Here is a 17,326-nt window from a genome sequence, read left to right as displayed (position 1 = left end):
TTTTTAATTACACTGGGGAACATTTTTTGTTGAGTTAGGTCTGACAGCTGTTTTTAACTAATTATTGGGTGCGGAATCCAAAACTGATCTCAGTTTTTCACAACCACGTCAGGTTTTTTAACTAAAGATCCCCGATTTAAAAAAATGTGGAAAAATACTGTACTTAACAGATATGTGGTTGTTTTATAAAACATTTCAAATATTGACATACGATGAAATATGAAAGAAACAGGCATGACGGCAATGTTTATTTAACAGTATTATGTTTTACAACGGATATGGCACAAATCCTCTTAATTCCTACTATGCTAGCTTTCTGTTTGCAGATATTGATAGTACTGACCTATTGGGAGCTGCACACACCTCACACACTCTCAGTTAAGTTGCCACGTAGCTATAGATGAGTCCAATCGTAATCAGCTGGCAAGTCTGACTACAGCTAATCAGTGGAATTTTGCTTATCAGGAGGGTAAGCCGTGGAGAAAATACGCAGCCCCCCTGGTGCCAAGGTATGAGAAAAATGAAATTCATTGATAATCTGTTCCCTCAATTTAGTAATCTGTTCCCTCAATTTAGTAAACCGTACCCTCAGTTTAGTAATTATGGTCCGGATTACTAAATTGAGGGTATAGTTTACTAAAAGAGTGCAGTAAACTGTACCCTCAATTTAGTAATTATGGTCCGGATTACTGAATTGAGGGTACAGTTTACTAAACTGAGGGTACAGTTTCCTAAACTGAGGTAACAGATTATCAATGAATTTCATTTTTCTCATACCTTGGCACCAGGGGGGCTCCGTAATAAAAAAAAACTTGATGTGCTAGAAAAAAAACTGACTGCAATTTTGAAATCAGCATGCAAATTTTAGTTTTAATCAGCATAAAAATCTAACTCAACAGATTTCTTTTTTTTCAAAATTGTCCCCCAGTGTTATTTGCTGGCAATGTTTTGATTCCCCATATTAACTAAAAAAAAATGTAAAAAGTAACTAATTATGTTATTAAATCCCCCCTAAAAATGTGCAATATATAAATGATTGCATGAAATAAAACAGCAAAACAATAACATAGATTTGTTTTCAGTTTTGTTCTTTCATAGATTGCAAAATCAATGCTTTGCTAGTGAATACAATGTACAGAGTATATTACTCCAATTCTAAAGCCTTTACACTGGGCTTAGAATAGATTTTAAAATTCTGCTACTGTTCTATAGATCACTAAACGGTTTAGGTCCTGAATACATGAAAGAAATGCTAAGGGAATATAAACACAGTAGGGCTCTGAGATCGACACTCAGGTCAAATAGTGGAGCACAGAGTCCAAAACAAACACGGTGAAGCAGCATTTAGCTATTATGCTGCACACAAATGGAATAAGTTGCCAACATAAGTGACGTCATTTATTTTCCTCTTTGTTTTAAATGTTTATAAACTGTTTTTTTTTAGTTGTTTTTAAATGCTTTTAATCATGTAAAACACATTGAGTTACCTTGTGTATGAAATGCGCTATATAAATAAATTTGCTTTGCTTTACTTTGCTACTCCTAATTTGGAATAATTACATACAGTATGTCTGAGCCTCTATACAAAAAACATGGGAATACAAAACAATTATTCAAAGTACAGGGAAAAAAAAAAAAAAACTTCTTTGAGGTCACATGGTGGTGCATGACTCGTCTGCATTGTGAAGTATGACTTTTTTTTAGGACAGCTTTTCAGAAGAAATAGATCTGCTCATATCCGCTGAAGTTTCCTGCAAAAACGGGCGTGTAGTTGTAAATCAGTGTCAAGGCCTCTTCTTTAGGGTCATCAAAGTTATGTAAACTTCTCCTCCCTGCAGAAAGCAGAAATGAGATTCATGTGATTGAGGCACATCCTCTCTTGACTCCCTTCGAACAAACTAAGACCTTGCTCATGCCAGTTCACGTAAAGCGGAACTCAAACTTTTTACACCAAGAACCACAAAAATACTTCGCTCTTCAAGTATCACCATATTGAACAATGTAAAAATTCAGTAGCCAAGTAGGCCCAAGTCTTCACGAAAAACAAGGCAGTTTTATTCATAAAAGTATATTTAAAATTGTTGCAACCCTCTTTAACATTATGCACAGTTTGAACATCAACAGTGTTCAAAATGAAAAACTTCACTTAATTATTAACTCAGTTATTTATTTGGTGATTCTTTCATGTACCACTAGAGGTAGCCCATGTACCACACTTTGAGAATCACAATATTTCATCAACCATCCATTTTGTATAGAACTTTAAAAAGGCCTCTCTAATGCTTGGAAAATTGCCACTTCAAACCCATAGTTCTGAACTTAAAACGATGTCTGAAGAAAAAAATCCCCCCCAAAATAGACTCAGTAGTAATTTTAGGTTTGTTTTCTGATGAATATATTGAAAGTCTGGATGTTTCGATAATATTGAGTGAAAATAGTGATGTTAGATACATTTGAGTAGGCTTGTTTTGTGAAAATCGATCCAGGATTCTGCGCAACAGCGACAAAATATAAAATATGAGTCAATCCTTTGTCCACACCGGCTATGCAGCGAATTCGGTCTCTGGTTCCGTCGCTGATGTCACACCAAGTCTTAGTGACTAAGACATGGTGGCGTAGCGATTTTGGCGATGAAAAATGGGCGTTCCTAGTTATTTACCAATTGCGCCAAAACGGATTGATATCATCAGAAATTACGGCCAGTTTCATTTTCTTGAGCAAAAAATACTTGTTAGTGAAATATAGGCAATCTGGAGGCTATATGTCCTTTATCCTTAGTATGGTGGTGGGTGAGCTTAAACATAACCAAGTCCAGGCTGTATGAGTGTTTGGACTTGTGGCTCTTTTTGAAAACAGGTCATCAACAATGGGGGAAATTACTCCATCCATCCATCCATTTTCCTTACCGCTTATGCTCACAAAATTAGACAAAATTAGTTAGACCGTGTTAATGGCTAACCTTCATTTACAAAAAACTGGGCCAGGAGTGACGACAGCTGGATGGCGTGAGGCAAGTGAGGAAAGTTCTTTCTGCTGTCCCACTGAAAACAGTTGACCTCTGGGTGCCACTGCACCCCATAGAAGGGGTATTTCTTGCCTGCAATTAGAACACATGAATATATTGTTTGTAGAGCTTTGCATTCAAAACATGGACAAAAATATCGGGACACGTGGGCATTCCACCTACAAGAAGTGAAAGTGGAAGAAAACAGGAGCTACACGAGCTGTAGTATGGTGGTTCACAAAATAATTTGCAATAATGTATGCCGTAACTTTTTAAAAACTGCACACCTAAATATGGGGATCGGCGCCCCAATGTACTAATGAAATCAATAACACCTTAGCTTTGTCCCAATTAAATGAGCTAATATGATTGTGACAGCCAACCATTCATCAATTTTCTTCACCGCTTATCCTCACGAGGGTCGCGGGCTGCTGGCGCCTATCCCAGCTATCCTCGGGCGAGAGGCAGGGTAAACCCTGAACCGGTCGCCAGACAATCGCAGGGCACATAGAAACAAACTATCATTCACGCACACATTCATATATACAGGCAATTTAGAGTTTCCAATTAACCTACCATGCATGTTTTTGGGATGTGGGAGGAAACCGGAGTGCCCAGAGAAAACCCACGCAGGCACGGGGAGAACATCCAAACTCCACAAAGGTGAGGCCGGGATTTGAACCCCGGTCCTCAGAACTGTGAGACAGATGTGCTAACCAGTCGCTTACCGTGCCGGCTGATTGTGACATATGTATCATAAATAAATATGACAAACCTGCATTTCCTTTGACAAAAGCCAAATGTTGTTGTTTATAGAGGAAAAAAGGCATTTTTTTCCAGAATGAAAGGCATAAAATTTGGAGAATAAAGATGTATTTTTTGAAATTCACTTAATATCACTTTATTCCCTTGTTGAACTTTTACTTTAATATCATAATGTTATGACTTTATTATGGAAAATACCACTTATTGCTTATTTCTTATTCTGACTTTTTGTCCAGACAGAATACATCTTTGTTCTTGTTACGATTACCACTGCTTTCTTGAAAAATATGACTTTATTCTCCCAAAATATTTGTTTTCTCAAAATAACATGATTTAAAAAAATATTTTTTTTATCATAACATTGTAACTTTTTGTGGGCATATCACACTTTTGTGCGCGTGAAAAAAGGTGGTCAGCAAACTCATCCAAGCATGCCTTTATGGACCATTCTCTGTGCAAAAGCGCCTTCTCCATACTCTCAACACTTTCTCAAGTCGATTATAATGCGATGAAAGCCGGTTGAAGTCGATTAATCGATGATGTCATTGACATTCTTTTTCGCACAGTACAACGGTCCTCTGTAAATCGGCCGATTGGAAGACGCGCTGGCAAAAACGCCATTAGCCATTAGTCGACTGAAAGCTTCAAACGTCGACGCAGAGTAGTAAAGTCGACTCAACCCCTATTTGGGTAAGATTATTCATTTTTTACAAACCTTCGAGGGTTGAGATGAAGTTTACTCCATTTTCACCAACATTTGTAGAGATCAGGGAGAAGAAATCCTGCAGCTCTAAGTTTTGCTTGAAGGCCTGGGAACAACATATTAACAACACTCGTTAAGTAAAACAGAATAACATAAATTGAAGAATGTTTTATTTGACAACAGCTAGAGAGTTTTGGTCTACTTTCAATGTGAGTCCATAGTGGTGAAATTGACCAGTGAGAGGTTCTTTTTGCAAAGCCTTCATCAGCTCCTGAGGGAAGCCCGCAAACATGCGACTGGAGAAGGCCGCTGTGAGGGAAACAATTAAGAGACACTTCATTAGCTGCGGCTTTTTTGAGATGCAGTCAGTGGTGCGGAATTGCATGCCATCATACCGAGAGGTTTTTTCTAATACTTGTACGAGCTTCTTGAGCAACATTACACGGGCCTAAGTGTGAAGGCACGCAGCTCTGTATCACCGCAAAAGCCATCCACAACAGCCATCACATGTCGTGCATACAGACTAGTATATGAACTGTTGCCCTCTGGCAGGAACTTCAGAGTGCCATGCTACAAATTGATTTAGAAATAAACTGATTAAGAAATAAATGTATCCCCTCACCCCTCGTGTCTACAAAACTACACAACAGTGGTACATCATTTGCTACAACTCCCTTGTAATTTTGCATTTTGTGTTGGACCTAGAGTACATTCATTACAGTCTTAAAGTTATAAATGGCATTTCAACTTTATACAGTTTTTTAAATTAAATTTGATTTTTGCATTCATTCTTAGTAATATAAGTATTAAAATGATCAGTTTATTCTAAATATATCGTTTTTTTAAAGTATTCATTTATTAATTTAGAAAGATTTCTAATTTTTTTTTATTTTAACAAACTATCCATTTATGGACTAAATTATTGTCATTGTTAAAACATTATACAAACGGAACACATTTGTTGATTAAAACTATATATCAACACATTTTTATTTGTATTTACCCCGCGACCCTAGTGAGGATAACCGGAACGGAAGATGAATGAATGAGTAATTTATTCACATCTATTTGAACTTTTTGTTATTTTTTAAAATAAATAAAAAAATATGTATTTAACCTACTTACAACCATTCAATACAATTTGTACAACTTTAAATACTGATTACCTAAACTTCTGAAATGATTTACAAATACAACATGTTCCAACTTCTTATAATTGCTTGTGTGCAGTTGAAATGCAACATATAGCCACATTATTGTAGCATTGTTGTGTTGTCCACTCTTTTAATTGCTTAGTATATTCTTGACTTACTATGGCTGGATACATGAAAATAGGAATAATAAACGATGTTCAATTAAAATGTATCTGAACGTATAAATCAAAACTAAGCATAATTATCTTTATGCAGCTTTAGTTTGATGTCATTACAGTAGTGTTGAAGTGTACCTAATGTGTCCACTAAGTGTACAAATGGTAAGAATTGTGGCAAGTTTTTCTCTGCTTCCACTAAGTGGTAGGATGCAGTACTACTATTTAACACATAAACACACCTTGGATCAGAAGCTGAGAGTCGAACCCCATACCTCAGCACTGCGAGGCAGATGTGCTAACCCATTAGACATACAATAAGACAATTAAGTGACAAACCTCGTGTTAAGTTGAGAGGCGAGGCCACGTTCTCAGCCGTGGCTTTGGTCAAGAAATTATGGCCGGACACCAGGACAGTGAGCAGCTGCATGCCCAAGCACGTACCCCACACTGGGAAGTGGTCTCCTGCCTCATTAGCCTGTAGTGCGCACATTTGACAACCATTAGCATTTTCAAAAAAGGTGCTTTAATCATCAACACTCTAAGAACTGTCATAATGTCTGTTCTTGGGGAAAAAAGCTCAAAAGACAGACAATTACCGGTAATAATACAATATATTCAAAAGTCACAGTATTAGGTAGACTTGTCTGCATCTAAAAGGACAGTTTGCACTTTTACAAAGATATGAATTCCCACTTTTGATTGACACTGTCAGAGAGGTATAATGTCAATTAATACCAATCTAAAAGTTTCAGAATTACAGTAAGTATTATTATGTTCTGAGTATTAGGAATACAGTTGTTGTATTGGATCTCATTAGATTGTGCGGGTGTAGCTAATGTTATCCATGTATTTTGTCATGAGATCTGATCAGCGGTGGCAAGGGTACTCACTCTTTGTACTTAGCATGGATATGAAAGGTCTGCACACCCCTGTTTTGTTCAAATGTCAGGTTTTTAGTGATATAAAGAAAAATGAGACCTAGATAAATTATTACGAAACTTTTTCTACCATTAATCCGGCCTATAACCTGTACAAAAATGTTTTTTTTTTTTTTTTTTTGCTTTCTAGCAGAAGCCTAAATGTTTTGTGTTGTGTTTCCACCTTTTCTAAGGCCCCCTTCAGTGTAGATATGGTGGGTTTTGCTGATGAGCAGTGTTGTATATTTGCCAAGCACACCTTTTGGAATTACAGTCAAATAGTTCAACCTTGGTTTCATTGGAGCATTACAAAATCTCCCAAATATATGCTGGAAAATGTGTTATGGTCCAATGAAACCAAAGCTGAATTGACTGTTAAAAAAAAACCCAAAAAACTCTGCTACAAGTAGAATTACTGATTCAGCTCCTTTACTAAAGTAAAACAGTACGGAATTTGAAATGTACTTAACTACAAAAGCAAAAACAGATTTTTTTTACAGTCAATTGTATGTGCTATACGCACACAATATAGCTTCCCTCTTTTATTAACTTCTATAGTGCTTGTAGCCTACTGAGAAGTACATTTAAAAAAAACACTGCAAAGGCTTTCAAAACATGTTCCCATAGCTTTGAATTATCTTAACTAAGGCCATGTATGCAGGAATATTGCTTCTCAAAATGTTTTGCATCATATTCCTTCATGCTCCCTGGTTCATGTTCCTTCATGTTGCTGCTGTCCCCATTCTTTTCTCCAGGATCTCACTCAATCAATCAATCACGGGCTCCCTCTGATACATCGGTAGAAGATCTCAATCAATTAAGATTTCAATCGCAGTTGCCCCTTTCTCCCTCTTGTATTTGTCTTTATGTACATTGTGTTGTGATCTGGAGGATGAAAAACAGTACCCCGACTATTTTGACAGTAAGGAGTACAAAAAAAAAAAGAGATATCTGTTTTCAAATGTAGGAAGTAAAAGGTCATAAAGTAAAGTACGCATACCTTAAAAATCTACTTAAGTGCACTAACAAAGCATTTGTACTTTGTTCCTTCCCACCATTCACTGAATATTGTCAGTTTAGAGGTAAGGCACTATGAAAATATAGCTTCCAGTTCAGTACGCTACTAACCTTCAGAGCAAGCTGATAAAAAATCTTTGACACTCTTGCAAAGTCAGATGTCTCAAGATTGGAGGCTCCACCGATGAGCAGGAGCCTGAAACACAAATCACGAGTCAGCGCACGAGACGGATCACTGCTGATGTAATTAATGTTTGCGTACCCATTTATCCTGCTAAATATGTTTCCATACTCAGCAGTGGTAAGAGTCAGTCTGCGTGGGTGAAGATGAAGAGAAAAATTTTGTAGTTTCAAATATTATTTTAATGGCCACAAATGTTCACAACTGACCTGATAGGCATCACTCGGCTGCCCGCCGACTCAATGTACTTGACGTAGGAGGCAGGTATGTATGTGCTCCCATATTGTTTCATCACTTCATCTGAAACAATCTGAGTCAAAATACCTGCAAGGGCACGAGAGCCAGCGCAAAAATCAAGTCTAGTAGTCCTCTGCATACTCACGGTTCGGCCTATTCGCAGAATAATTTTTTCAAAATGTTAAAAAATAGTTTCCATTATTTTCCCTTTTTCTTCCTCTTTGCTGTTGTTTGGGGGGAGGGGGGGGGGGGGGGGGGGGGGGACCAGCCACGAACAGACTTATTGGCAGTTTATCCCTGCTTATTCAAGATTTTTTTTTCAGTGCAATAATAATGGGCAATGGGCATCAATTATCTGCAAATGTTAATTTGAATACCACTGCGACTGGCTGGCGACCAGCTCAGGGTGTACCTCGCTTCTCGCCCGCAGTCAGCTGGGATAGGCTCCAGCACACCCGCGACCACAGTGAGGATAAGTGGTACGGGAAATGAATGAATGAATTTAAATACCAGTTTCCAATGTTTAGCTTTTCGATTTAAATCATGCCTTTAAATAGTTTGGCTTTTATCCATCCATCCATTTTCTTTACCGCTTATCCTCACGAGGGTCGCGGGCTGCTGGAGCCTATCTCAGCTATCTTCGGGCGGGAGGCGGGATAAACCCTGAACCGGTCGCCAGCCAATCACAGGGCACAAAGAAACAAACAACCATTTGCGCTCACATTCACACCTATGGGCAATTTAGAGTCTTCAATCAACCTACCACGCATGTTTTTTTGGGATGTGGGAGGAAACCGGAGTGCCCGGAGAAAACCCACCCAGGCGCAGGGAGAACTTCCAAACTCCACACATGTGGGGCCGGGATTTGAACCCCGGTCCCCAGAACTGTGAGACAGATGTGCTAACCAGTCGTCTACCGTTCCAGCTGATTGTGACATATGTATCATAAATAAATATGACAACCCTGCTTTTTAATTTAAAAAGTAAAGCATTTTTTAAATACAAATTACATTTTTATTTTTGTAAATTTAAACGCAGCTTTAAAAGTGCATCCATTTTCTGAACCGCTTTTCCTCACTAGGGTCGCGGGCGTGCTGGAGCCTATCCCAGCTGTCATCGGGCAGGAGGCGGGGTACACCCTGAACTGGTTGACAGCCAATCGAAGGGCACATACAAACAAACAACCATTCGCACTCACAGTCACACCTACGGGCATTTTAGAGTCTCCAATTAATGCATGTTTTTGGGATGCGGGAGGAAACCGGAGTGCCCGGAGAAAACCCACGCACGCACGGGGAGAACATGCAAACTCCACACAGGCAGGCCCGGGTATCGAACCCCGGTCCTCAGAACTGTGAAGCTGACGCTCTAACCAGTCGTCCACCGTGCCGCCTGTTTTAAATTTTTACATTAAAATTCACTTTTTTAGCTAATAAATTAATATGCAGTTTGCAGGTTTGCGTGTTGCTATGAAAAGTACAGGCCTCAACAGGAATGGGAAGTAGGACAGACAATAGGAGAGAAGCACACCAGCAACAGAACAATAAGCACAGTGAAACTTGGCAATTTAAACACATTAATCGTACAACTAAATCACTATTCTATATCAAATTATAAAATACAAGTTAAGGTAATCTGTTGGATAAGGTGGGACACTGCAGCCCCCTGGCCTTAACGCAGTAACCTCTGCTTGTATTGTACTTACCAATAACAGGTCTATCATTCACAATGTTTTGCTTGTGTCGAATCAGCTTGGCCTGGTAAGAACTCAAACATCCACAGATAAAAAGGACACATAAAAAAGAGCACAATCGCATTTTGAAGCCTTAACTCTCACAGAGGAATCAACCCCCTCAGCAAATTGGTCTTGCAAAAGGAGAGAGTTTATGCTGAAGTTGTGTTATGTTGAGTTGAATGAGGAAGTGGAGCGAGTGGACATTTGACTAATCACAGGCACACATACTGCACAGTGTGGATTTTAGGAAGAACATGCTTGCTTATAGGGAAGTTTGTGCTTTGCCAGTGGTAAAAGGTGAGAGAAAGCAAGGTCTTCTCTGCAGAAGCACTCGCCTACATTTACAACCTAAACTGTTTGTTCCCTGCAAGTCATTTTTTCCCAACAATCTATTCTCTTTTTTGCAATAAAACATGTCGCTGAAAAATAGCAGTAATGATGTTTTGCTTCTCCACACAAAGCATTTTCTCACATGTAATTAATTTAGAAATTGATATATTTTTCTCTAATGTGGACCAACAAGTAGAAAAAACAGCCAAACAATTGTACTGTATTGTTTTCATTGTTTATTATTCATAATATATGAATAAGCTTATAACACGGTCACTCAGTGGTGATGCAGCCTTAATGTATTTTTTTTTAGCTGTTGGAATCTACTGCTTGGATTCATAGATACATTTACAAAGGAGAATTAAGGCCATTGTGAAAAGATTTTTTTTAAAGTCGCATCGTAAATATGATTACAGATGTTATATTACGAGAAAAAACTTTCTGAGAGTAAAATGGCAAAGAGAACAAGTCTTAACGTTAAGAGAAAAAGCAATTGTAATTTGACAGAAAACCCTTAAGATTAAAAACTGATCCATAGATTTGAGTAGTATTATTACAAGAAAAACTCGTAATAGTAAGAGAAGAGTCGGAATTTGACTGTTGGGGGGGTTCTGCATTTTGTGGAAACCCAACTTTGCTTTAGGGGCTGAAGATCAGCTTTAGGGTGTGGGGGGGCTAAGACAATAAAACGATTCCATTAAAACATAATACTAAATAATTTGAAAAGTTTTTTTTTGGGTGGGGCTTCAGCCACTGGGCAATATTACAAGAAAAACTGAATCTTACAAGTAGTAGTAAGTAAGAGAAAAGTCACAATTGAATTAGATCTTAGGAGAATAAAGAATAAAGCCATCATCCTAAATAATAAGTTTGTAATCTTTAAGAATAAAGTTGTAAGAGTGAATGTTGTAATCTTATGACAAAAAATTTTGTTTTACAAGAATATAATTTTATGAAAACAAATCATACTCCCATGAGGATAAATTGGTAATAGTGAGTGAAAAAAGTTCTGTGACAAAACATTATTTGTAAAAATAAAGTTGTATTATTACGAGAGAAGTCATAATTTGACCATATAACATGATTTATCTTCGTACTCTATTCTTTTTTTTCTCTTAATAATAAGACTTAATTCTTATGACTTTAGTCTCGTAACTTACAGTGGGTACGGAAAGTATACAGACCCCCTTAAAATTTTCACTCTTTTTTTTATATTGCAGCCATTTGCTAAAATCATTTAAGTTCATTTTTTCCCCTCATTAATGTACACCCCATATTGACAGAAAAAACGGAATTGTTGAAATTTTTGCAGATTTATTAAAAAAGCAAAACTGAAATTTCACACAGCCATAAGTATTCAGACCCTTTGCTCAGTATTTAGTAGAAGCACCTTTTTGAGCTAATACAGCCATGAGTCTTTTTGGGAATGATGCAACATTTTTTTCATACCTGGATTTGGAGATCATCTGCCATTTCTTCTTGCAGATCCTCTCCAGTTCTGTCAGGTTGGATGGTGAATGTTGTGGGTCGTCATTTTCAGGTCTTTCCAGAGATGCTCAATTGGGTTTAAGTCAGGGAGTCACAGAGTTGTTCTGAAGCCACTCCTTCGGTATTTTAGCTGTGTGCTTAGGGTCATTGTCTTTTTTGAAGGTGAACCTTCGGCCCAGTCTGAGGTTCTGAGCACTCTAGAGAAGGTTTTTGTCCAGGATATCCCTGTACTTGGCCGCATTCATCTTTTCTTTGATTGCAACCAGTCTCCCTGTCCCTGCAGCTGAAAAACACCCCCACAGCATGATGCTGCCGCCACCACCATGCTTCACTGTTGGGACTGTATTGGACAGGTGATAAGTAGTGCCTGGTTTTCTCCACACATGCCGCTTAGAATTAAGGCCAACAATTTCTATCTTGGTCACATCAGACCAGACAATCTTATTTTTCCCCATCTTGGAGTCCTTCAGGTGTTTTTTTAGCAAACTCCATGCGGGGTTTCATGTGTCTTGCACTGAGGAGAGGCTTCCGTCGGGCCACTCTGCCATAAAACCCCGACTGGTAGAGGGCTGCAGTGATGGTTGACTTTCTAGAACTTTCTCTCATCTCCCGACTGCATCTCTGGAGCTCAGCCACAGTGATCTTTGGGTTCTTCTTTACCTCTCTCACCAAGGCTCTTCTCCCCCAATTGCTCAGTTTGGCGGGACGGCCAGCTCTAGGAAGGGTTCTGATCGTCCCAAACATCTTCCATTGTAGGATTATGCAGGCCACAATGCTCTTAGGAGCCTTAAGTGAAGCAGAACATTTTTGTAACATTGCCCAGATCTGTGCCTTGCCACAATTCTGACTCTGAGCTGTTCAGGCAGTTCCTTTGACCTCATGATTCTCATTTGCTCTGACATGCACTGTGAGCTACAAGGTCTTATATACAACCCTAATTCCAATGAAGTTGGGACGTTGGGTTTACCATAAATAAAAACAGAATACAATGATTTGCAAATCATGTTCAACCAACCAACTCGCTTGCAGTCTCGGCGCCCTTTGCACAATGGTCATTGCACCGGACTATTGCAATATTAGTCTTTCAAACTGCTCTAAGTGCTAGAGGACTCTGCATCTTTTTGCACAATTGTCAAAAAAATAAATAAATGTACCGGCATTAGCAGATAACTAGCAACCCTGTATTGCTCAGTGACTGTTTTTTGTCAATGTCGCTATGTCTCAAGAGTGTTCTCTGTCAATTGACTGTCTGTTGTCGTACTAGAGCAGCTCCAACTACCTGAGACAAATTCCTTGTGTGTTTTTTGGACATACTTGGCAAATAAAGATGATTCTGATTCTGATTTAATTGAATACACGACAAAGACAAGGTATTTAATGTTCAAACTGATAAACGTGATTGTTTTTAGCAAATAATCATTAACTTAGAATTTTATGGCTGCAACACGTTCCAAAAAAGCTGGGACAGGTGGCAAGAAAGACTGAGAAAGTTGAGGAATGCTCATCAAACACCTGTTTTATAACATCGCACAGGTGAACAGGCTAATTGGGAACAGGCTTACATAATTTTAACAAATGGCTGCGATATAACAAAGAGTGAAAAATTTAAGGGGGTCTGAAAACTTTCCGTACCCACTGTAATTTATGTTACAATGTTATTTTACTTTTTTTTTTTACTCTGGCCCTACGACTCCTTCATAAAACAAAGACAACACCTAAACATCTCAAAGACAAACAACACAATGACAAATACTGTACGCTAAACTAAACTGTATTCGTCCCACATTTATGCTCAGGCATAGTCATGTTTACTAGTATTATTATTATTTTATTTATTTTTTTGACAATCTATAAAGATGTTAACATTTTGCCACATACTGTAAATGAGTTAGTTTGGTCCTTTTAGGTGCACATACCACTGAGGTCTTCCAATTCATTAGGAGCGGAGGAAATAATCGACGCTCCCTCTTCAATCCTACTCTGTAAATAAGTAAAAACAATAACTGCATTATGTTTAAACATGTATTTGAGCGTGTTAAGGCTTCTATGTACATAACTCACAGGCAATTCACCTCTCAGCATATTTATTTCCTGACTAACATCTTGAAATACAACAGCCATCAGCTCCTCCTTTGACTTCATTCCGTCCAAAAACACTGCAAAATGCACACAAATAAAGTGTGATTTACTTTATTATACAGGATTCCCAAAGTTCTGTCCAGGTATCACTAGTGGTACGAGTACTGCATATTGTTGCATTGACTTACAATCGTCTTCTTTTCCTTTCGGCTTGTCCCTTTAGGGGTCGCCACAGCGCGTCATCCTTTTCCATGAGAGCCTATCTCCTGCATCCTCCTCTCGAACACCAACTGCCCTCATGTCTTCCCTCACGACATCCATCAACCTTCTCTTTGGTCTTCCTCGAGCTCTCTTGCCTGGCAGCTCCATCTTCATCATCCTTCTACCAATATACTCACTATTTCTCCTCTGGACGTGTCCAAACCATCAAAGTCTGCTCTCTCTAACTTTGTCTCCAAAACATCGAACCTCGGCTGTCCCTCTGATGAGCTCATTTTTAATTGTATCCAACCTGGTCACTCCGAGATCGAACCTCAACCTCTTCATTTCTGCCACCTCCAGCTCTGCTTCCTGTTGTCTCTTGAGTGCCACTGTCTCTAATCCGTACATCATGGCTGGCCTCACCACTGTTTTAGAAACTTTGCCCTTCATCCTAGCAGAGACTCTTCTGTCACATAACACACCTGACACCTTCCGCCACACGTTCCAACCTGCTTGGACCCGTTTCTTCACTTCCTAACCAAACTCACCATTGCTCTGGACGGTGGACCCCAAGTATTTAAAGTCATCCACCCTTGCTATCTCATCTCCCTGTAGCCTCACTCTTCCCCCACCACCCCTCTCATTCATGCACATATATTCTGTCTTACTTCGGCTAATCTTCATTACATTGGCTTACAATAAAATCAAATAAACTTTTTAAAAATAAAACCTGTTCCTTATCTTTCATGAACACTAGGCCTTCGGCGCTCCTGTATTTTAAATGGGTAATGATGGTGGTACTTGAAGAGTTAAGGAAGATTTAACTATAAAATTTGAGATCGTTTAAGCGAGAATGATCTGTTATTAACTGTGAAATGATGCCAATTTTGGGGGGAGCACCCCGTATAACTTCATTTCAGCGGACACACAGAGACTCACCGATTCCCACCACCGTATTCTCCATCTTCTGCCGATTCTTCAGATACATGGGCCATACGTGTCCGTCAAAGTAGCCTGGAGGGTCAGGCGGCTTGTATACCCTCAAACTGTTCATTACACACAAGCAATGTCCATGTGTTTAAATATTATTCAACATGTCCACAAAGAAAATAACAGGAATAAAAGCGCTTACCTTCGTCTCTCCTTGCAAATGTCGTACGGTATTTCCATGAAGTATCTTTTGTCCATCAGCTCATTCAAAGGTCTGCAAACATATGTCCAACTCTTCAATTCAGTTGTTTTATGTTTAAAGGCCAAATTTTGTTCAGTTGTAAAGATTATAGTGCATTTTAGATTTATCCAGAAATATCACCAAGCATCCCTAATATTTTGTGATTAGTGTAGAATGCAGCAGTAAAGTCATTATTGCTGTCCTTGTTAACCTGTGATTGAATATTAGGAAGCCTTCCACGATCAGCACAAACACGTGGTCAGCTGACAACGTCATCCTCTCCGCAGTCTGACCGGTTTCTCTCAGGAAAGCTTGCGGGTCTCCTCGCCAGGCGTCAACCCGGCTCATCATGGCATCCATGTGGAGAGCGTCGAGCGCTAGACGGGTCACACGGAAACTTTTGAAGTCGAGCACCTATTGTGTTAGACTTCAGAGATTCCACTGTGAATAAAAGTGTTCTTACTGTCATACTGCTTGAAGCCATTATCGTCCACAGGAACCACAGAATCATCCTGAACAAAAGACACCATGAGCGTATAAAGGGTGGGGATTGGGGATGTTTTTTTTCATACATTTAGTATGTTTCCCAAAGGAGTATATGGAAAGTGAAATCGATCCTGATAGGAAAAAGTTTCCCCACCCCTGAATAAGTCTACCTTAAAAAATGAATCCTGTGCAATGATGCAGCTGGTGGGTATCTTCTCTTGTAAAGTTTTGGAAAGAGTGGATTTTCCTCCATTGGTCATTCTTAAAGAAGGACAGTACAAAACACGATGAATTTAAAAAAAACAATTTTAAAGTTAAGTACAAAGCAAATGGTGCAAATTCTAACTACAGTAAATTTCAATTTTCAGGGGACTCGGTCTTTTGTTATCTGCCTACGTCTGAAAATATATCTGTGAGCAAGCTGTTCTGCACTTCCGCCTCACTGTTTCACCACAGTGGGGCTAATTTGCATAATAACCACCTCCATAGAGTTTCTCTGCCCGTGACAAGATCAACCAGGCTGGCACAGTCACTTTCAAGCGTCCAGCCACTGAACTACACTATCACTACCAAGCAGAAACACCCACATCCCCCACCAGTGTGACACCAATGCTATCATGTCCAAACCAAATGGTAAGCAGAGCTGCATTGAGTTTCGTTGGATGCGCAGATTAGCATTAGCTAACGTTTCTGATCAGCAGCAATTACTTGATTGCTGGGTGAAGTTGCCGGCATGGTGGCGGCGGTGGGGGGTATTTGTGTTTGGTGATGTGTTCATGCGCCACATACACACAGTGTAGTGTAGGGACTGCTGCCTCCACGAGTGAAAATATTTTTTTAGTCTACATACACTCGCTTTTTTTACCCACACTCCGGACTTTGGAAAGCACCCAGTGTAGCGTACACTAGCCATCGCGATCCACCCCGCTGTTACGCATACACTTGGAGGCAAGATGACAAGAGGCAGCCCTCAAAGCCTCACTGAGGCTGAGGCTCTGCTTCTGGTTGTCATGGTAACAAAAGCCAGACTAGCCATTGGCCCAACTGTGTATGGGGCATTGTATATAGTTGCTCACTTGCATGAGACTTAAAAACAGGCTAATTTCAGCAAGTCAAAATTAGGGTGTGTGTAAATTCTGCTATCATTGTGGACCTTTGGAGTACTGTTTATTGACAAAAGCATATCACAGACATGTTATTCAGACCCCTGGGAATTGTTTTAAAATGCACAACATGTCTCATTTAAAGGTTACACAGCACACACTTGTCCAGTTGTTATACATTCGACCGCGTTTGTCACATGCTGCTGTTATCCAACTTGTGACACTTTCACTGTTTCACTTGCCTTTCAGTGTCACCAAGATTCTGCAGTTTTATATTTTTTTTTTTGCGAAATGGAAACATTGCCATCTTTATTCCAGCCACCAATGAGAAACATGCAAGAAAACATGCACTTTATGAAAAAAAAAAAAGTGATCGAACTCACCCACCCACTCCCACAATGAGTGTCTTCATATTCGCGAGGGGGCGTAAGCATTAGCCTGCTATGCTACCACAGAAACAAAAAGCTCATACTGTACCAAATATGGTACCAAATATGCACAATTTACAACGCTGTAGGAGTTAAACTGGTAACGTGCTCCGCTCTAGTTTTTCCACTCTAAACATTTGCGCTTCCGCCTTCCGACTCTTGGGATTGG

General features: G+C 39.3%; 2 protein-coding genes across 7 annotated transcripts; both read right to left on the bottom strand.

The window, feature by feature from the left end:
* Positions 1 to 235: 235 nt before the first annotated feature.
* LOC133475203 (gamma-glutamyl hydrolase) lies at positions 236 to 11,640 on the bottom strand. Of its 2 annotated transcripts, none has more exons than XM_061767715.1 (9): positions 9,842 to 11,640; positions 8,109 to 8,289; positions 7,981 to 8,031; positions 7,830 to 7,914; positions 6,121 to 6,259; positions 4,675 to 4,781; positions 4,485 to 4,578; positions 2,960 to 3,097; positions 236 to 1,832 (listed from the first exon to the last, which is right to left on the bottom strand). In XM_061767715.1, exons 1-9 carry the CDS (start codon positions 9,951 to 9,953, stop codon positions 1,714 to 1,716), a joined length of 1,026 nt encoding a protein of 341 aa, XP_061623699.1. In that variant the 5' UTR covers positions 9,954 to 11,640; the 3' UTR covers positions 236 to 1,713. The 2 variants fall into 2 exon arrangements, with proteins under 2 accessions (XP_061623699.1, XP_061623700.1); XM_061767716.1 differs by having other exon boundaries at positions 8,109 to 8,223; positions 9,842 to 11,638.
* On the bottom strand, positions 8,401 to 17,306 carry nmrk1 (nicotinamide riboside kinase 1). Of its 5 annotated transcripts, none has more exons than XR_009787744.1 (9): positions 17,113 to 17,306; positions 15,797 to 15,887; positions 15,604 to 15,652; positions 15,352 to 15,517; positions 15,102 to 15,173; positions 14,909 to 15,015; positions 13,762 to 13,845; positions 13,606 to 13,669; positions 8,401 to 9,903 (listed from the first exon to the last, which is right to left on the bottom strand). XR_009787744.1 is itself a non-coding variant. In XM_061767719.1 (9 exons), the coding sequence occupies exons 1-9, from the start codon at positions 17,139 to 17,141 to the stop codon at positions 9,884 to 9,886; spliced, it is 693 nt and encodes a 230-aa protein (XP_061623703.1). In that variant the 5' UTR covers positions 17,142 to 17,306; the 3' UTR covers positions 8,401 to 9,883. The 5 variants fall into 5 exon arrangements, 3 of the variants coding, with proteins under 3 accessions (XP_061623703.1, XP_061623701.1, XP_061623702.1); XM_061767719.1 differs by having other exon boundaries at positions 13,751 to 13,845; XR_009787745.1 differs by lacking the exon at positions 8,401 to 9,903 and adding an exon at positions 11,674 to 12,475.
* Positions 17,307 to 17,326: the final 20 nt, after the last annotated feature.

The sequence above is a fragment of the Phyllopteryx taeniolatus genome, chromosome 3 (genome assembly GCF_024500385.1).
Source record: "Phyllopteryx taeniolatus isolate TA_2022b chromosome 3, UOR_Ptae_1.2, whole genome shotgun sequence".
Taxonomy (NCBI): Eukaryota; Metazoa; Chordata; class Actinopteri; order Syngnathiformes; family Syngnathidae; genus Phyllopteryx; species Phyllopteryx taeniolatus.
Note: the sequence above shows the minus strand (reverse complement) of the source record. Positions and strands in the feature narration are given on the sequence as shown.